Source organism: Lissotriton helveticus, chromosome 11, assembly GCF_964261635.1.
Source record: "Lissotriton helveticus chromosome 11, aLisHel1.1, whole genome shotgun sequence".
NCBI lineage: Eukaryota > Metazoa > Chordata > Amphibia > Caudata > Salamandridae > Lissotriton > Lissotriton helveticus.
In genome coordinates, this window is record NC_136072.1 from 638743824 (window position 1) to 638765910 (window position 22087).

General features: G+C 45.4%; 1 protein-coding gene across 1 annotated transcript in view; it reads right to left on the reverse strand.

Annotated features, from left to right (window-relative positions):
* The window catches only part of EPHA4 (EPH receptor A4), a 154864-nt gene that overhangs the window by 31915 nt on the left and 100862 nt on the right, over positions 1 to 22087 (reverse strand). The window contains exons 6-8 of the mRNA XM_078666463.1: positions 19547 to 19671; positions 16762 to 16921; positions 13047 to 13158 (exon numbers count right to left, since the gene is read on the reverse strand). Of these exons, the coding sequence (XP_078522589.1) occupies positions 13047 to 13158; positions 16762 to 16921; positions 19547 to 19671 (397 nt within the window). The remainder of the gene's footprint in view (positions 1 to 13046; positions 13159 to 16761; positions 16922 to 19546; positions 19672 to 22087) is intronic.

Genomic DNA, 22087 nt, shown 5'->3' on the forward strand with positions numbered 1-22087 from the left:
AGGCATTCCCAATGCCGGAGCACGACACAGGTCCTCTCGCAGCTGTAAGAACGCCATCAAACAGTCTTTGTCCCATGGTACCGGATCACTCACCTCTTTGTGCGTCAGTTTTTGCAAGGGCTTTGCTTTCAGTGAAAAGTTCACGATCCACTGTCGGCAATAACCCACCATCCCTAGGAACATCCTGACCTCTCTCTGTGTCTTAGGCGCATTCATTTTCATGATCGCCTCTATCCTGTCTGGTGACACCTTTCGTTTGCCTTTCTCTATTCTGTGTCCCAAATACTGCACTTCTGTCAGGCAGTACTGCAATTTTCCCGGGGACACCTTGTGCCCGTTGGCAGCTAGGTGATTTAACAAAGCAATGGAGTCTTCCCTGCAAGCTTCTTCTGTTTCTGACGCCACAAGGAGGTCGTCTATGTACTGGACCAGAACTGACTTCTGGGGCAGCACTAGACTTTCAAGATTTTTCTTCAGAAGCTGGTTAAAGATCGATGGGCTCTCTGTATACCCCTGAGGGATACGACACCATGTTAAGACGCGATTTTCCAGCTTAAATGCGAAAAGAAAATGGCTTTCTTCGTCCAGAGGGATCGAAAAGAAAGCCTGACAAAGATCGATCACAGTGAACCACTCAGCTTGGAATGGAATCTGAAACAGTATCACTGATGGATTCGGTACCACTGGACAACATGAAACGACTATGTTATTAATCTTTCGAAGGTCCTGCACTATCCGAAATTTCCCATTTGGTTTCTGCAGACCCATAATCGGGGAGTTGCATGGACTACCCACGATTTCTTTCAGTATTCCCTGTTTAATCATGGACTCGATCACGGGTTTTATGCCTGCAATCGTTTCTGGAGTCAATTTATATTGGGGTGTTCTTGGGAACTCAGCATGCGGTTTCACTACAATTTTCACTGGGTCCACCCCTTTGACCAATCCAATCTCTTCCCCAGTGAAATCCCATACTTCTGGTGCCACTGTCTCTCTCAAGTCCCAGGGGAGCTCATCTACTGTTAAAGTAGGGTACAGCTCCACGCATATTCTTGAGTTTGCAACTTTGAAATCTGCGTCATCATCATTGGTCAATACCTCCACTCCCTGAGGTGTACAGTATATAGTACAATTCAATTTACACAACAGGTCTCTTCCTAGCAGACACACAGGACTTGAATCGCAAACCACAAACTGGTGCTCATCGCTGTACTTCCCTATTTTCACCTGTACCGGTTCTGTCAATTGGCTGGTTATTCTCCTGTTTGCGACCCCTACCACCTGTATGGTCTCTCCAGACATGGGCAGGTCTGGAACTGCAGCTGATCTGATCGTGGACCTAGTGGCTCCTGTGTCCACCAGAAATGTCGTAGGGCACCCTGCTACTTCTGCTTCAACATAGGGTCCCCTCTGGTCCACCTCCAAGGCTGCCCCGAGGGTGCAGTCTTCTCTTTCCACTCTCTGTCCGGTTAATGGGTCCACATAATAGCACTCTTCCCCTTCCACAAACAGGGGCATTTGTCTATAGGTCTTACCCATACTCCCTACTCGAGGAGGTTGCGGGAACTGGGCTCGGGGAGGAGCCCCCCCCCCTTTGAGCACCTTTCCTTGGTATGGCGTTACCCCTCTTGTAGGCGCGCTTTGGACCTCTTCCTCCTCTATCTCTTGTTCTCCTATCTCTACATTGTAGGGACACTCGCGTTTCCAATGCCCCACCTCGTTGCACTGGTGGCACCTAGTCGTTTTCTTCAAGGCAGCTATATCTATTCTGGGTCTAAAGGTGGAACTCTCCTCATTACCCTTATTCTGACTGTACTGCTTCTTTCCTCCTGTACCTGTTCCTTGCTGCTGTTGCTGCGGCCCCCCCTTTCCTGCTGCCTGCATCTGTACCACCATCAACTTTTCTTTTAGTTTCTTAGCCTTAGAGTCTATCTCATCACAGCAGTACCTGGCATATCTCAGTATTTCGTCTAGGGGTTTAGTTTGCCAACAAATCGAGTGTTGCTGAATCATTAAACTAATATCCGGTCTCAGTCCCAGGACGAACTTGGACACAAATTGCCCTATGTCTTTTGGATCCATTACATCCAAGCCGCTATACTGTTTAAACGCCTTCAGCAATCTCTCGTAATATTCGTGAACTGTCTCTTTGGGTTCCTGTCTTGTTCGGTCTATTCTGACCCAATCTATGTCTTGCATTGGCACTTTCTCTTTCAGCCAATTCATCACTCTCTCGAATTTTGCCATCACAATCTCGGACGGCCCATTAGTCTTGGCATCTCTCTCTGGCTCCGTTGTGGGCCACTCAGCGCTAACCTTGCATGCTGTCCACAGATCGCCTGGTACTACAATGTCAAACAGCGTGTTCAGATCTATCCAAAGGACCTTTGAGATTTTTACAAATCTCTCCACTTGCTTGTACCACTCCACTGGGTTTTCACGTAATTTGGGGAAAGAGGTGGTAAAAGCAGCTAAATCTCCCCTACTCCAAGGGACATGGACATAGTTCCCATTTGCAACTTCACGCAAAGGGTAAGCTTCTATTCCCTGCTGTCCTGGTGTCATACCAATCATGCTTCTCCTGCCGGTCCCTTTCTTGGACCACCTCTCTTCCCACTTATCTAGTGCCCTCCATGTCCTTATTCCAGCAATCAGTTCCCTTATGTGCGTTTTCAGCCCAATCGTTCTCCTCTCATCTAGGTCTCGATCTGTGTAATGTAGCCTGTGGTTACCCTGTAATGCTTTGGTTCTTGACAAGTCCACCATATATTTGCCTGCTAGTTCGACTAACTTCTCATGGACTGCTCTCGCTTTTCGAGTAATGTCCTTTGCCATGTACAGAATTTCATCCTGTTCATACATTTCCATTCTTTCTAAAGGCAGGGTACCATCTACCATGTCATCCAGATCTGACCTTAAGCTGGCGACATCGAGTCTCTTGGCTTTTATCTCAGCTCGCAATATGTCTTTTGAAGGGGGCTCACTGGTCTCCCTACCATCCCAACTTCGAGCTCTGCGTTTGGGCTCGGGAGAGTTAATGGGTGGTCTCCCTCGCTCCCATCTCTCCAGGTCCCATGCTCGGCCATCCGATCTAGGAAGGTGATGGAACACGGGCCTGTTACCCCCACTCTTGCTCTGCCCACTCTCTTCTTCTTCTCTCCTCTCACCACACACCTCTCTGTTATTTTCCCTCTGCTCGCTACTCTCTCTTTGCCTCGTATTGCTCAGTACCCGATACGATCCTTCCTGGTTCCCCATATTCCCTGGGCTGCGCTCATTTCCGTCATCACAGGGACTATGGTGCGACCTCTCACAACTCCCATTCAGTTCTCTGGTGCCGGGCACACAGTGTGGACATTTAAAGCTGTTTCTGTACTCTTGCGCTCTCCTCTCCCCTTCACTGAGTATTGGGCGCGCCACCCCTCCACTCCCGGGGCCCCCGTTTTCCAGGTCTGTTCTACCTCCACTCCGGGCCCAATGGGTGACTCCCCTACTCCCTCTACAGTCCCACTCCGGGCTACTCTCCCCAGCCCCGCAGTGAGTCCGTGCTCTGCTGTCCTGACTTTCCCTTTCTGCTTCTGCAGCTATGATGTTCTTTTGAGCCTTCACTGCCTCATCCCACTGCTTCATGTACTCATTTAGCTCTTGAAAGGATTTTCGTCCAGATCTTCTCAGATCCATTGGCCATCTAGGGCCCCCAGGATCTCCTCCTGGGTCCCCTGCTGTGTGCATCGGGGTGCTCCACTCTCTGGGTATCGGCATCTGGCTTGGGGAATTGATCGTATCGTTCCTTCTTGCCTTCTCTGCTCTTTCTCTGTCCTTCCGTACCCGTTCTTCCCCTCTTGCTCTCTCTTGGTCATATATCGATATTATAGGACCTATGGTAACAGGTACCTGTAGTGCATCTGGTAATGGGTAGGATGTGGCGCTTTCCGTTTCCGGCGCTCTTTGTACCACAAACCTCCCGACTACCTGTTGCACCTGACTAGGCTGGGACAGCTCTGTCTTTGGCTCAGGATCCCACTCTGAACTGGGAAGCGGTCTATGCTCTCCTGCATTGCCCCCCTTTCCTCCTTCACTATTCTCGACCTCTCCCCCTGCTCTATTATACGGGGGTGGCCTGTCTGTCAATAATCTGTTTATCAGGCTGTCCTCTGTTTCGCTCTCATCATCTTCTTCCAGGGGACTTTTATTTACTGGCGCCTCTAACACTGGGTACAGTTTATTTACTTCCATGTTATGCACTCTCCATCTTTTAGCATCCGCATCCCACCTGGCATCCTGCACTGCCCTTACCGATCGTTTCACCCTTTCTTGTCGTCTGTTCATATTCTTTTCATGCGCTGCCCTAATCCATGCATCAAGAGCTTCAAACTGGGTTGGTCTAGGCAAGGGTCTCATTGAGGTCATGACTGATTTTAATCGATGTAACACCTCTAATCTGAACGTCCCGTACTTCGGGAACGTCAGTTCCTCATTTCCTTCAGTAATCTTACTCCACTCTGATATCCAAAGGATCGTATGCAGCCCAACATTCACTGCCATATAACGAGCTGGCGTACCCTCCGGCGGGGCTTCTTCCCCTTCATACGATCCCCGCTTCTCTCTTTTAAACACCGCTTTCAGCCATTTAAAACACTTCATAATTATGCGCACAATATCCAGCCTCGCTACTCTGTTTACTTCCTGATGACAATCCACCAATCCTGTCGCGGCTTTGCTAGCTTGGCCTATCGCAGCGCGGTCTTTCTCCGGTCGGCCAATCACGTCGCGACCCTGTCTGACGTCTTTGCTAGCTGGCCTATCACAGCGCGGTCTTTCTCCTGTCGGCCAATCACGTCGCGACACTTTCTGACGTCACTTTTCTCCGCTTCGCAGCAGCACCCCTCCTTTCTCAACTCGTCTCCCGGTTATGCATGCGTCCCATTCATACACCGAAAAATGACTACTTCCAACCAAGCGGTCACTTCTCTCGACTGTACGTCCACAGTCTATCTGTAATTGTCAACACAACTGACGAGATGTCTATCGTCTCTCTGATAGGTTGCTTACACACACAGTAACTTCCGACCAGCGTCCGTTACTCACGCACTCACTCTTACGTTCCCCCTATCTCGGTCTCTCGGGTGATCAATGGTACCTCATGACCCCCTTCACACTAGTTGACAATTACTCTGGGTGTCCGATACACCCGAACCACTTAAGCTCTCCTTGAACTTAAGATTTCCACCGGTTGCGCGCGCTCACAACCTGTTCCACAGTCACTCTACAGACATTCAACTCCGCCAGACATTACAACATAGATACAATACAAAACACCGCAATCTAACACGCATAACCCTTTATACTCACTCTCGACCGATACTGCTGCTTTTTCTGTCTCACGTCATCCGGATCTTCTTCGGCGGGCTGTTCTTCCAATCATCGATCTCTAGGGGCCTTGGGGTAAGCTAACCTGGCCTAGGTCACCGTCCTCAAGAAGGCAACCATCCTCTGCTACCAACTGAAAGGGCGAGATTTTGATCGATACCTTATATCTATTGATCCGAACCTCGATCTGGTCGACTGAACCTTTGTTGCCTGTCTGTGAGGAAAGAAAGTGCACCTATTTCCAAGTTAGTTCACCCAATAAAGGACTCTGCTCCCAAAGACCACAAACAACTTCTAGCTTTCAAAAGTTTATTGTAAAGATATGATAAGCTGCAAATACAGGCATCTCAGAATGAGATTCACGAGATACACAGGTCCAATTACATACATGTGCTCTCGAAAAGCCCTCAGACGAGCAACAGAAATCACTAACACAAGTTCTAAGAATAATAAAGCTATCAGCATTGACGCATATCTCTCCTTCATTTAGGTTGGAGGAAAACGCAAAGGTTAGGCTGTCCCTACCCTGCTCTAGATGGTATCCCTACTTAACCAAATCCCAACCTAACAAAGGTGTCAGCAGTGAATGACCCCCAAGGGAAGTCACCCACTCTAAGTCTCTTGGTGAAAACCTATAGTTCTCCAGTCATGACCCCTCTCTGCCTACCCATCCGCTCTCTAAAGGGTCCTCAGGTCTCTGCTCTAACTCCACCCAGGGGTGCTGTCCCTAATACAAAACAGTCAACAACATTTGAGACGCCCCTTGCGAGACGCCCCTCACGTGGTGTAGCTTCTGGCTTTTTCCATGATGCTTTGTATTGGGCCTCATACGTTAGAGTTGACCTTGCTTCTCAGACTCTTCTCCGGCCCGCTGATACCCCTTAAACATTCCAGAACCCTCCTCCATGTCTGGGCCGTCTACTGAACAGACCTCTATTCATTCATTTATAATTGGATCCCCCCTTTTCCTGTGCAGACAGATATCTGCAGCCAAGAACCCAACTCTCATAGGCTTCTAAAAAGGCTTGCAACATTTCTCAGCCCAGACATGTACGTATAAATCAATGCTAAAACATTTCAGGCCTACAATATTTCTCATTATGATTATAGCATTCAACTTCTTTATTTAATTAAAGCATGTTAATACTCTTATTCTATTATTTAGTAAACATCTCTATATATCATGGCCTATTTAATGCAATGACCAAAACATTAATACAATCTGTGTCGTGAAAAGAACCACCTTCCCTTTCCCTCCAGCTCTGGCCCTGAGGCCTACCACGTTCTGCTTTTAACCACATACCATCTTATGTTTTAGCAGCTACACGACATGGATTCAGGAATAATCACATTTAATAAAATCATATAATGTCACACATTTCTGTATTAGTTCCACTTCTACTTAAATCTCTATATTAGCTATACATTTAGAATATCATTGCAGATACTATTAGCACTCATGGCATTTCTCCTCATGATTTGTGCTTACTACAGGTAAGTGTGATGTACTCATACATTTAAGTCAGTTTGCGCTCTCTCACCTTTAATGACACCTTCCCGGTGAAGCGCTGGCCTGTAATTGCCCCCTTTGTCCCCTGCTGCCTGCCCCTCCCACCGCTCAGCGAGGGCACTGGGGCGTGCATTGTCCCGGGCAGAGGATGCTCAGGGGGCCTTTATTCTCCGCATACTTGGCAGGGGGTGGGCATTGTCGCCGGCCAGCAGAGCGGCACTGGAGGCTCACCTGCCCTCAGAAGGAAACCTTTGTGGCAGGTTGGGCGGCGAGGAGGTGTGGAGGGAGGGAGGGCCAGTGATGCGTTCACAGCTCCAGGTGAGGCTGGGAGGTGCGGGCTGGCGCGAGCTTCTCCTCCAGGCGTCCCCCGCACCGCCACAATGGGAGGTATGCGCGCGCATTGTTGTGGCGCAGTGTGTGCGCGCGGAACCTGCTGCTCCCTATGCAGACGCACACACAAAGGGAAGAATGAAGAATGCGAGCTCTGCGCACACACAGGTTTTTAGAGTGTTGGACTCTGCCAGTCCCAGTAGGGTGGAAAAGAGACGCAATATATTAAACCTAAAAATAAGTGGGGAAAAAGGCCTTGTAGAAATTCAGCCTTTAATTACGGAAAGCAATTCACTAAAGCGATCCGATTCCATTCCATTTAATCCTTTCAAAAAGTGTTTAAAGTTTGTTTTACAAGCTGCCAACGAGGCAAAGAGCATGAAGAGATTGTATCCGAGACCCTGCTCAGAGAATGCAGGAGAGGCCGGGGAACTGGATCCTCCCGGGCTGAGATTCCTGCTTCGGTCCTGCATGTGAGGAGACCCACGCGTTTCACCCAGGGCTTACTTTGTAAAAAACAAAGCGGGTCATTAGGATGACGGGCGGACTTAGTCCTCCCGCCATCCCATCGGGGGAAGGGGCCGCCCGTCATAAGGGCGGGTGTCCCATAGGGGATATTAGCTGCGCCCGCCACATTGGCGGGCGCATCATGCATGTTTAACATTGTGGCGGGCGGTGCTCTGAGCACCACCAGCCACAATGCTAAAAATGCTTGTGATGCATTTGCATACACAAAGCGGCAGGCACCGCGCAGTGCCTCCCGCATTGTGGATGCAAATGCAGGGGGGTACCACAGGTAACCCCCATGTGCACCCCCTACCTCGCCTTCACCATGGGGGCCATCCTGGGCCCCCAAAGTGAAGACCGCCTGCCTTTCCGTGGCGGCAATGGACGCATCTCCCACAGCCCATGCTAATATGGCTGGCGGTGTCTGATAGACACCGCCACCATATAAACCCCTTTCTGCCCCGGCCGCAAGGCGACCGTGGCAGAAAAGCGGCGGACAGTGTTTCCGTCCGCCGCGGACCCCCCAGCCATACTAATATGGTGGGGGGTCATTCTGGGACGGATGGCGGGCGGTTTGCCCCCGCCAGGCCAGTCAGTGGTGGCTACCGCCTGCCATCCTAATGGGCCCCTAAGTGCGCAGAAGCCCACAGACGACGCTACGAATATCAGAGGTGCAGACTAACAAGACTGTGTAGTTTTGATTTCATGTCAAGCCTCTTTTATCCGCCACCAGACACTCCTTACGTTTATATCACTCTTGATGTTTGTTCTGTCATCACTGCTTTTTAGGTTTCGCACGCTTAGCGCTGACTCTGTGCTTGTGAAATCCCTTATAATTTAGAAAAAAAAATCTTAAATGGGGCTTAGAGCCAGGCACTACTTACTTTTACTTCCCATTTTTTGGCTCCCACGTAACTCTTGTTTCATTGCTTCCCATTGGTCAGCACCTCCTCCTCTCCTCTGACACTCTCTTGGGCTTTATGATTGTCCTTGCTGTAGAGCATGGACCGAGTACAGTATCCTCTCTGCGGTCAGTGTCCTTCCACTGGCCACAAACTCCTGCAAGTACTCCTTTGCTACTTTTCAACATGCACTTTCATTGAGTGCATGTCTCTGCCATCCCATACTTAATTCCAGCTCTTGGTTGTATTTCCCTCACCAACTCCTTCTGGCTGCTTTGCAACGCTCTGCTGTGCAACATGTAAAAAAACATTGACAAAGCCAACTGATTTTGCATAGGCAAAAACTATTGGCTTTGCTAATGTTTGTTCCCTTTGTTGCTATTTTGATATCTTTCTCTTCTTCTCTTCCCCTTTTCTGCTTTTCTGTCTGTTGTCCTGGGGGAAAGTCTGATGAAGATAAAAAACTGCTGGTCCACAAAAATGTGTGCCAGTGGGCTCCACCTGCAACCACCGTCTCAAATTAAACACACTGCCATCGTAAGCAAGGGCAATGAAGGGTACTACTTTTTGTGTAGACGTGCTCATTATGAAAGGGAGAACGACGTCACTCAGACTGAAGTTAGCCAATTCCTGCAGAGGGTTGACCCATTTACCAATGCTGTAGTGGACAAAAGAAAAATGTGAATGACACAACAATAGACCGATGGATGAAGAGGGCTGCGCGAAAGCCTCTGTATGTAAATATATCATTTGAATAATTTTGGTACAATGTAAAGATGGGGCAAAATTGGCCTAATCCGGTAAGTTACAGTGGGTTTGTTTATATATTTGAATTTAAATTTCCGTTTTTTGCACAATTTTGGCTTTTTGCAGCATGGGGAAATGATACCCGCAGCGATCCAATCCACACATGTGACAACTCAAGTGTGCACTTCGAAGCATCCACCTCATTTCTTACACTCGCTTTTTATTAATTTAGGTATCATTGATGACTCAGTGAGATAACACACATCACTGACATCTGTTGTGATCTGGAAGTCACAAGTTTGAATACAAACAAAAGCAACTCAGCGTTCAATTCTTCAGAGCCTAGTAAACTGAGTTCTATTACTCTGGGTAATTTAAAATCCTATTCTTCACAACACTTAGAAATTGCGGGAGTGAATTTGTATATGGTGTTTAAAGGGAAATTATTAGTTAAAGCCTTCATCAAAACAGAATTTCTTGTAAATGGGTGCAATAAGAACAGTCTAAAAAAATATCTTTTCAGTGACCACATACTTGTTTTGAAGGTTGGCTAAAGAGGCCAGCTAAGAAAGTACAGCAGAGAGATCCGACCCAGAGCAACGCAGTCTAAACAAAGTTCCTTCATTGGGGTCGATTTTCAGGTAATATCCCCCTATTCTGTAATGTGATTTCCAGGCCCAAAGCTTTTTACAAAGAGCACAATGAACATTAACTATGATTTGATGTGGTGACGACTGGACCCAATGGTGTGGGACAGAATCCTACCTATGTCGGCATCACAATAGCAGTCGATGGTAAGATGGTAAAATGCACAATATTGCTCCTGACAACTCCTTGCATTCTGTCTGCTCAAACTGCACCTTGCTGTGTGAGCATTTGTATATCACAAGATAAAGCTTGGAGGAAATTAGACATTTTTCGCTCTTTTCGAGACATTCTATCTCGAAGAAACTCATTTATTTTCAGAGTGGATGCATTTGAACCCATCAACGCCTCGATAACCTTTACCTCTGTTCCCAGAAGCACAGTGGCCATCCCCATCTCTTTCTCCCGCCCACATGCTTTCCCATCTGTTCCTGATCTGTCCAATTTAAACACCTTCACACTGTGATAACTAAGCAGGCAGCCGGTGTGGGCCATAGCAGCCTACCTGGCTCATGGTGCACATCTCCGACAGCTTTATAGCCAGTGCCAAAGTCGAATCAATACTAGGGCAAAGGGCTGACACTTCATTTTCTGAAAAGTGATCCATGGAGGGCCAATCAGCAGGCAGTGTTTATCAGCCACGGGAAGTGACATTCTCGTTATGGAGGAAGCTGGGCGGGGGGACGGTCTGCCCCGGCCACACAGCCACTCAGTTCTCTACGGTGGCAACTCATAATTACAAATCCGATGCTTCCTTCTATTCATGCCACGCTAAATAATCAGCCAATCGATAAAAGTAGAGAGGAAATTAAGTCGCGGCGCCTGACAAGGCTATTTTCTGCTGCAATCACTTTTCATATGCCTGTCTTCCAGTACTGCTGTTCCATATGGGCTCTTTCTTCCCGCCAGCTGGAGCGCATGCAGCACATCGCCCCCAGAAAATCTCTAGAGCAAATGTCATAACTGTGCTGATGATTGTGCTGTTTCCTGTTGTCTTGAATGCACACTGATGTGGGTACGCAAGTACCGAAAAGCAAGCACCCCAACTTCTGCCAAGGCCTGCGCAGTATCCCCTCTTGGTTGGGGGAAACATCCTTTACAGCGCAACTGTTACAACGCACTACCATTACAACGCAACCATTACAACGCAAGTCATTACAACGCATTGCGCTGGGGGGCGCTCCAGGATAGGGAATAGTTTTAATTTACTATCCAACACCTTCCCTACCATCCACAGGGACTGGAGTTGGAATAGTAAATTAAACTATTCACTATCCAGCACCCCCAACGCAAGTCGTTGTAACGACTTGCCTTGTAAAAGTTGCGTCGTAAAGGCATGCGTTGTAATAGCATGCGTTGTAACGACATACATCTGTTGGTTGGTAACACGCATTGTTTCTCGCCCCAAAATATAATAAGGGTGCTGTATTCACTTAAAACAAGGGTTGTATGCCAGAATATATCATCCAACAGAAATTTCATGACCTAAATATCGTTTAAAAATATATCACTCTGTTGGGTGTACATTTTATTTGTTATTAACTTCAAGAGGGAGATATGCTTGTGATTTTTGTAAACGGAATAAAGGACATAACTTTTCTGTCAGACAATATTTAGTTGATATTCAGGTACAATACCAAAAGATAGGTGGATCGTGAGCTGGAAAATAGCTTGACCCAGTCCACTAAATGCCAACCACTAGGCACAAAGCATCCTTAACATAAACATAACATGTATCACGTTAACCCATAGGTATCTTGGCGCTGAATAACAGATGTTTATTGTTACCCAACTCATTGGTACTCATTTTATCGACCTCAGAAGGATGAAAGGCTCAGTGGACCCGCTGGGATTTGAACCTGTGACAATGAGGTCGAACACAGGCCCCTGCAGTGGAAGTATTAGTCCACTGAGCCACCAGATCCAGCTATCCTTGCTGTATACTATCGAGTGCCAAGACACATCAAGCACAGTCCATCAAGCACTTGCATGGCACAAATTTATGGAGAGATGGCAATGGAGGAATCAAGGCAGGCACCCAGGTGGGAAAGCGAACAGGTGAATCACACGCAGTATCAACAGAGGCCCAGATGCCAAGCAGTACAAGCTTTGTGGTCACAGTGCTAGCTTTGCTCGTCCGTGTCAACTGTAAAGAGAAATCAGATCTCCAACGTGTCTTTCCCTGCTGCTGCTCGAACCCCCAAACTATACTGAGCCACAGGCAGCTAGGAGAGGCACTGGTAAAGATGGCGAAGAAATTTAAATATATTTTAACACTGGGACAAACATCTGAACTATTTTGTTCCTACCCAAAAATATACCTCACTGTGAATTCTTCTGGCAGAAGTATACGTGTGTAGTCAGATAACACCGGGAATTTGCTAAAATCGGGGAAAGGCAGCATCTCTTTACCTTGCTAACACCCGATTCCCAAAGTTTTTTTTATTAGTAAGTGTTACTAATTAGAACGTTTTTTTTTTTTATCAAGCAAGTGTTAGTTACTGTTGCAAATTCAAATATGTCAGTACCAAATCTGGGGTATATAAGAAACAAATGTGAATCATGCATACTGTCTTTTTACAATCTTGGGCGATGCCAGGAAACAAACATACTACTTGTGGCAAGTCGCCATACTGTATTTACACCAAATATTGCATGGGAGAACACGTGCGAGCTATTAAGATGGAAACCAGTGGTAATAAAGCAAACACAGTCAAGGCACAGTAAACAGAGATGCATGCATTTGCTTCCATAGGAACGTGCTAGTTTCGAAGGACACAGTGAAGACAAAGTTATCAACCAATGAGTGTAGCTCTCCGTGTTTATCGTCAACTTAACATGTGAATGGCGAGTCCTGCAGGCGCTATCGTCGGCGCTTTACAGGCGTTGTGGTAACAGCCCTGGGAAGATCAAAGGCCCGAGGACTGGGCCTTGTCATGCAAACGCTGGTGTTAGATGCTAATCAAAGAATTTGGCATTGTCGGCGGAGACAAAAAACAGCGGGCATGAAAGGCCGAGAACAGGAAGACTCTTACCTCCTGCTGATGACGAAGGCGGCGATGAGAATGACCACGAGGACAACGCTGCCAGCCACCGAGACCAGGAGCACCGTGGGATTGGCACCGTCGCCAATCATGGCGGAGGGAACTGCAAGCAGAGGAAAGTCAGTCAGTCACCATATCATTCACCATTTTGGCTACAGGTTTTAGGCTATGCATTTCCCAACATTTCGCTCTCTGTCCATTTGCATTTTTCGTCTCATTCGGTCGCCATTTATTCATATGCATTCTGGGGTATGTGGAAAAGCGATGGTGCAAACTGCAACTTTTCATATACAGTAAACAAATGTCAACTCCCAGATAGTGTCTTTCTAGTCTAACACCATAAGCAGCTACATATGCCCCAACCATTACAGGTTAGCATAGCAGAACACACAAAGGTGCATGTGTGCTGATATTCAACCCTTTTTTTAGACATGGCAGTCATGATTGACAGCATAGAGAGAACCTCTTATTCCTGCATTTTGACTTTTAACATTAAATACTGATAAAAGAATGCAGATTTTCTGTCTGTGTTTAAGTGTAAAAATCAACAAAAGCTGGGAGTTGTAGAATGCACCTTCCAGGACTGCAGTTATTTACAACATTCACCTGACGCAGGGCACCCCAATCTATCCCCTGAGTGGCTGTTAAATATAAGTGTCTCACAGATCATCCTTTGGGTCCATTCAACATGTTTGATGGGGTGCATAGACATGACATTCAAGGCATGCTCAATGAGCCTCAGGTGAATGAGCCGTGTTACGTACTGCGGCACAATTTTGACTGATAATCGCGCAAAGCACGCTTCAAACCGTATGAGCCTTTCCTTCAACATGAGTAATGAGGATTATTAAAGAGTAATATTCGCAGCATGTTCCCTGGCGCTCACTGTGTTCTGCCGCAGTGCTTCTTTGCGCAATGAAAAGCTTTGCTGGAACAGTGAGAGGGAGTGTTGCCATACAACAACAACCTATCACGAAGGGCCCTAAAAATGTCTTCAGTCACCTAAAGGGGCAGTGACAGCTTCCAAACACAACTTTAAACTTTAAAAACAGGTATATGGAGACTAAATGCTAGTAACTTTGTTAAGATTCCCTCTCTGTGAAGTGAAAGTGGCTGCAGATAAAAAGTAAGCTATCTTGGGCTAGGAGCCTACCTCTAGCCCAGCTGTGCACTTCGCCCCCTTTCCTCTAAGGGGATTCACTTCTGGATATAGTGACAGCCGCCTGTATTCTGCACTGGCTTTACCCTGGAAATATTCAAGATTCAGAGGGCATTTGTCTCCTACTAACCGACCCACGGGGTCGAAACGCACATCAATGGCCCACGCCGACACCGCTTGGCTGCAAGCACAACTGAGTGAGTACAATTTATCTATCACATTTTAGGTGCCACTGGAACACTCATACCTCCTGATTCGTTGATCCAATCACAACCTTGTGGCTACCCTGCAATGTTCGTATAAATGGATTCCAGGTTAACTATTGTTTTGGGTATATACTGAATGCCCAGGTTCGACTGGCATAAGGGCTGCTCTGCCCGTATATAGCCGAATATTCTGAAGGTGAAAGCCACCATGTCCTGGGTGTGAGCATGTGCTTTCCAATGGCTTCCTCTGTTGAAGGAGTGGCACTGTTTTGTGTTTTGTCACTCCAGATAATGCCTGAGGGAAGGTGACACAGGGTGTACAGTGACCTGATTCCCATGGACAGGACTTACGTGGCTGTTGCCATTCCCTGAATTGTGACAACAGTATTTGTGAGAATCACTTGCAAGAAGGCAGCACTGTGTGCAGGCCATCGGATTCTCCAAAATATATGGGTTACTTTTGCAAAGTAGACAACGCAGGTCACATCGCATAAATGACTGCACCCCTGCAGTGAGCCCTGTATCCCCTATAGGCCCACAAACTATGACAATCTCCACAACCAGGAAGAGACACCACAATGGAGGTGCACTATTATTGCATTCTCTTCTGTAAGCCGTCGTAAAAATGCACAAAGCACTTCTAATTACTGATATCCATTGAAAGCGTAGTGCGTTAATGGAAACCATCCATCAGAATTTGTATGAAACCATCTACAAGAAAGCTGCTTAAAACTGTGGCACAGCATGTTGTACAGTATTGTGGATGGTCAAGTTGTATGAGACTGGAATCCATATGAGAGGGCGCAGTTTATTTTCCTTCAATTCACAAGCTAAGTTGTACATTTTAGTGAAAATGTTAGGAAGCTATTTAGATTATGTCTGGCTAAAATTCGAAGACTGCATGAAAAGATCACTCTCAAATGATCATGAAAGATGCTGCTTGGGCCGAAATCTGCATGACCCTAAAATATTCAAAGAAACTTGATGATCATTGTTACCCAATTGTATTATGTTAGAATTACCTAGACAGAAATATTATCCATCATAAATATCATGTGATAAATTTTGTTTACAAAAATTCATCCCATTCATTGGGTGCAGTATTTCTATTATTAACTCCAATGGAGAGAGATTTTTGTAGATAACATTTAGGACATAATATAGGGCCTAATTATGATGCCGGGAGGATTTACATCCATCTAACACCATTGTGGAAAGGAAATTCCCGACCGTAGGTCAGTGGTTCCAACCGCAGTATTACAATGCGACCGCCCATAGGGCAGTCACAAACATCCATTTGTCAATGGAAGCTTGTGCTGCGGGCAGAAAAGGCCAATAGCACAAGCTTCTATTGACAAATGGATGTTTGTAAACATCCCTGCACCATGTGGCAGGCACAGTGTGTAGGGATGTTAAGGGGGGCACTAAAGGTGCCCCCCAGCCCATTGCGGAGGGCCAGGAGTGAAGAGGCCCTGCTAGAGGCCCCCAAAGACACTTTCCGACAGCCCTTTAATGTCGGAAAGGCTGACATGAAATGGCTGTCGGAAAGTGCCATCATAATCCCGATGGCGTAGCCAAGCCTGGCTCCTCCATCATTCAGAGATTATGGTGCCTTCTGGCGCACCGACAGGCTGAGCCCGTCAGGAGCGCGGCAGACAGTCCCTTTGCCTGATATGCCCTCCCGCCGCACCATAATGCGGCGGACGGACCGCAGGAGTAGATGTCGGAAGGACAGCAACCGACCATCGGTCAGTTGTGATCCTTCTGATATCGTAATTAGTCCCATTATGTAAGACGATATTTGGTACCATATCTACCTAATGAACCTTAGCGATATTATTCTGCGTGACAAATGATTCTTTCAATCTACCAACTTCAAGCCTTCGCCAATCTTCTGGGATGATAGACTTTTCAGTAAAAGTACTTACTCCCTCAGAGGGCACTATGGTCAGCTTCACTACTTGCAATTTCTTTGACTGCAACCAAAACAAGTGTTTCGTTTTTTCCATCCAGTGCTCTGCTGACTGTCAAATGATTGCTCTTTCTCTTTTTGCATCATTTAATTTCATCCCAGAGCTATGCTGCATATTTATTTGCAGAGTTGCTATGTTTTATGCTTGTCACACTCTTGTAAACAACAGTAAACAGGCAATCCACACCTTAGTATTAGCAAAGCTGTCATGTAGGAGGAAGGATCTGGGCAGAATACATCTGCATAACTCTAATTAACATATGAAGAGACAGGAACAGGAGTCTGTTTCAATTCAGTAGAAAGGTTCTGCATACTCCAGTGAAAAGCGCACAATTTATGTATGGAAAAAATGAATAGTAAGTGACTTACCTGTGTTTGTTGAAAACTCAAAAGGTGCACTGAACTCTCCATATCCCGCTGCAGTCCTGGCCCGCACGTGAAAGACGTAGGTCGTTAGTGGGTTGAGACCTTTGATATCTGCACCGCGGGATGTCGTTTTAACAATTCGATAGCTGCGCTCATTCTGATCCTGTATATAGATGAGCAAAGAGAGAAATAAGCTCTATAATGGCATGAACGTTCCCATGCAGGTACATAATGAAAGCCATACTTCATATTTTACCACTGATGACAACTCTGAATTAATGACCCGCAACTTAGAGTGATATTATATGTGGGCAATGCAGACAGAAGAACTAACTATTTTGTCAACACGACAAAAGTGTCTATTGTGGACAACGTACCAAAAGGTTGTTTTTTCCGAATTACGTAGCATGTCTGCACAGAAATACATTTTGATATTGTGATTTTAATTGCATTTTTTTTAGCGCTTACTACCCCAGATGAGGTATTGAAGTGCTTTTCGGTGAGTGGGAGGGGAGTATGGAGGAGACAAGTCAATGACCTAAGACTTAAACACTTGAAAACACTGCTGCCTTCCCTTCTTCAATCGACCCCCCTTCAATGACGGCCTGAGACCACATTTTCTTGCTTTGGTTAGAGATTCAGATCTCAGACCGTATTTATTTAAAAATGCCCCGTGTTGGGTTAACGAGGCGGCCATTACTGCAGGTCTAGCTACTATAATGTCTAAAGTGCTGCTTTTAATGTGTAAGTTAAGCGCAGCTAGGGCTAAAGACCTCCATAGAGTAAATACACTTGTGGATACAGGACGAATGACTTCAGAAGGACTGGGCAGAGGGTCCTCACATGTTGATACTGGCCACAGTCCAACTTGTATTCCTTTATTTTTCAACTCTGTAAACATCTTGGCAACTGGATAGATTTGGCTAATAACTTGGGAGTTTGAATAAGATCATTAGGGTGGTGACAGTCAGCATGTAATCTAATTTTGGGAGGGTGAAGCACTTCTTTGACACAAAGGAGATAGGTTTTTCGTGTATTATATTATATTGTATTGTAATTGCATTTATATAGCTCTCACTACCTCTGCCGATAAATCAAAGCGTTTTTTCGGGGAGTAGCACGCTACTCCGAAACCCAAAAAGGATTAGTGGTATGTGGAAGATGGGTTGTTTGATCTAATGTGCAGTAGGTATACACGCCATAACCACTGTGTTTCAACTTTAATGGGAGAAGGCTGCTTTTGTGGGAGATGGCTTCCCGGGTTTTGAGTTCTCTGCAGCAATGAGAAGTTGTAGTGTTTGTTTATATCAGTGATACACTGATCACTCATTCAAGATTTGATGTGTCTAATTTTGTATGAGAAGGATGGGTGACTTGGGTTTATTACTGTGCTGTTTGCGCAACACATGGATTGTTTACTCCTGCAGGCGTTGTGAAGGAGATGTATTTATCTGCAATGGACTGGTTGCTCATGTTGGAAATGAGTTTATGAGTTGCATGTTTCATTTGGGACACAGATTTTTTGCTTTTATAGGTAAGTAGCTTGCTTGCACATAATAAATGTAGGCTGTTTACTCTATTGGAAAAGTCTCATGTGTTCCTATAGAAAAAAGACTTCTCGCCCATTGATTGGTTGTCCAGTGCTTAATTCGGGCAGGTGCCGGTGCGGCGTCGGCACTGAATTCTCAACACCAGCACTTATGATAGCCTGCCACATAGTGGCACTGTTTGTTTAATTTATAAATAATCATAACAATAGTTGTTTATTAATTCAATATACATTATAAATGACTAATACCTGACACACAGGCCATTCCTATAGCTGTGGGGGACTAAAATAGTCTGCATTGTTACACTTGTAGGAGTGTGATGTTAGTAATTGTGTTTAATTTGGCAATTCTGGCAGGGGCAATAGGCAGTGCAAGCTGCAGTGACCTTTTGACGAGGGCCCGGGCATTTATTTATTTGCAAATTAAGCATTGAGTTAGCCTATGAAGAAGGTGGACTGTTTACTACAGAGAAGAAGAGTACCTTGTTCTCATGAAGGACTTTTTTGTTTCTTGTGTGCTTAACTTTTCTGAAATTGTATTTAAGGGATGCTGGAAACAGTCCAATACAGGAAAAGAAAGAGATGACCAAAGGGACATTTCCTGTGTAGCGTTCTTCGGTCAGCAGTATGAAGCCCTTGGGAACTATTGGGTTGGAAGACCGGGCCTGAAAATGCTTCTCTTTACATTACTTCGGGAAAATGTTTCACACGAAGAAGCAAACTGTGCTCTGTGATGATCCTGTACTTTTTTCTGTCCTTATTATTATACAAGAAAGTAGCAGATCATCTTCGAAAAAAGAGAAGGTAATTACTACTTGATAGGGGTATTTTTCTGCTATTCCAGAATACAAATAGCTCAATTTTGCAGCCTAGTACACGAAATTGGAATGTGATTTGTAGAAATTATGCATTTACTGCCCGCGATGCACGGGCGTGCAATTTTCCTTTCGGAAATATCCTCTTTTACAGGCAGTCTATTAACACCAATCAAGCCACACTAGCATAGTCAGAGAAAGCAGTTATTGCGGATGCTGTATCATAGGTGGCATAGAATGGATATGGAAATGATAAGATGGCTTGTACTATGTTGTGTTCCAGGTTATATTTGGTATCTCTGCACTCTGATAGAATACCCTGCACTGAAATTAAAATCAATATAATTCAGCACATGCTTGAAAAGTTGGAACAAGTAAGTGAGAAAAAGGATGCGATAAGTGTGTTTTTGTGTAGATCGCTTACCTTCTCGTAATATTTAACTTCATATTCCAGGATGACTCCGTTGGGCCGCTCAGGCTCTGGCCAAGCCAGGGACACACTGTGCCTCGTAATCTCCTTTGACTGGAGCAGGGTGACCGGTGAAGGAGCTGCCAAAACACAAGTTTACATTATTCTAGGTCACTTCTGACATTGGTGGAAAGTCTCCAGGTATTATTAATAGCAATGTTTAACCCAAACAAAAAGTCAGTAAGTCACTGAGCGAGCTGTTATGGAAATAGGTAAGAAATACTGTTAGCACAAGAGAGGAGGTTGGAGGGATTTTGGAGCTGGGTGTGAAATAGCACAACAAATGGGGGAAAACAATGCTTTCCCAAGGAGGAGGATTGATTTCTTGACAGAAGCGTGCGTCAAAGATCTTAAGCTGGAGAAATGTGTTTAAGGGTTTAGGCTGTGATGTGATCATTTTATGCTACAGCCCAACCTCAGCTTGCCACTTAGGAACTCTGGAGGGAAGTCATTTTTCACAGGAAATTCATGTGCCAATGCCTCAGCAGGCCCTTGCTTGAGACAACCATTTTACTGAACACAACTAAAAAGTTAATATTGTCTGTAATTTTATGACTACAATTGCATTCATAACCAAAATTGGTAACTCGATCAAAAGACAAAGGAAGGCAAAGTCTTAAATGGTAACAGGTCACAGAAGATGAGGCCTTTTCATAAAGTGCATTTAAAAGACTGCTTACTAATAATCATAACCGGCAAGATGTACAACCGTTTTTAGCAGTTGCAAATGGAAAATCGGTCCATTTGTGACCGCTAAAATGGGTTGTAGTAAGTACAAACGCTATTTTGCGAGTCAGTAACCTATTACCGTCTTGCAAAATAGGGGTTGCGAGTCGCTATTAGGAAGGGGTGTGCCAAGGGCATCCCTTCCTAATAGCGAGTCGCATGGGGATGTACAATTGTTTTGCAACCAAACAATCGCAGTTTACCACCTACTTAAAGTAGGTGGTAAGCCAGTAGCAAACAGGATGTGGTGCCCGGGTTAACCCTTCCCCTTTGTGAATGTATGCAAAAATATTTTTTAAGAGCAGGCAGTGGTCCCACGGACCACTGTTTGCCCTTAAAACAAGAAAAGAAAACTTTAAATTTTTTCTTTGAACAAATCACATTTTCCTTTAAGGAAAACAGGATGCATTTGAAAAAAAGTTGCTTTATTTAAAAGCAAACACAGACATGATTTTCTGCTGTCCCCCGCAGGCAGTCATCCCTCTGATTGTAGCCCATTCCCAATGGATTGCAAATTGCAACCTGCCTCATGAATATTGATGAGGCAGGTCTTTTGCGACTCCATTGGGAATCACTAAATATGTCTGAGACACATTAGTACATTCCGTTTTGCGAGTCGCTAAAAAATCGCAATTTGCGACTTGAAAAATGGAATAGTCGTACATCTTACCCAAAATGCTTTGGTATATTCCTCAACATTCTTTACAGCAATCAAAATGTGTGCACAAACTAGTTATGCCAACAACAGGGACCCATATTATAATAATCTGTTTTCATCAGAGACTTTTTGGAGACATGTTTACGTGACCTGCTCACACATATTGCTTCAATATTCTCCTGAAAGAGTTATGCTAGTGTTGCTACGGGGTGAAAAAAGAGTAGCATGGAGAAAAGAAGCAGAAAGAATACTGTGAGGACCAAGCTTTAGCCATGCACCGACGCTGACTAAAGGACCAACGTAATCATACCCTTTTTAATCGAAAATGGAGGAGCATTTAAGTGAACACTTTTAAATCACTAGGTACTGATGCATCGAAGGGTTGTTGCCCTATCTGCGTCTATGGGGACATACTTTGATAGAGAAGGGCCAACATTTGATACTCTTTTTGGGGTATGGCTGATATAAGGAGGGACCACTAGATGGTCAGACCAATTGATAGAGAAATAGACAGAACGTATGCTAAATATAAAATAAATACTGAACTGAAGAAAACAGCAGAAGTAGCTTAGTTGCTGAGCGCAATTCTTTTCGGCAGGGGAGGGCGGGGACTCATAGAGGTGTTTAAGTTTAATTATTGGCTGGTAGGACACTATGCTCCACCTTCGTCTGCACAGCACAATAGGTTGCCTGCACTGCTCAGCAGTCAAGCCTGTGGAGATGTACGAAGAAGGCTGCCCCGTTCCTGATGCCGAGCTGCTGTGTGGCCACGTCTGAAGCCAGCTGTTATCGAGCCTGCCAAGGCTTCCCGTCGCTGCTGTAAACTCGGGGGATAAAAATGGACAAGCAGGGAATTTATAATCTTATCTAACTAGGCTGTTGTGTATAGCCAGAGATTAGAAACCTTCCTAATTGAAAGCGCTCTTTCTTGTTGTGAACAGGCTGAACATCCTGCAGAAGAGTAGGGCACTTTAAAGACCGATGAATAATGTCCCATGAGGGGAACAGCTGGAACAGTAGCACACAATCTTGTGACTAAGACATCACAAAAGAAGCGATATTCGAAACATGTAGCAGCCAAGTAGTTCCAAGTTCATGAGTGACACCATGAT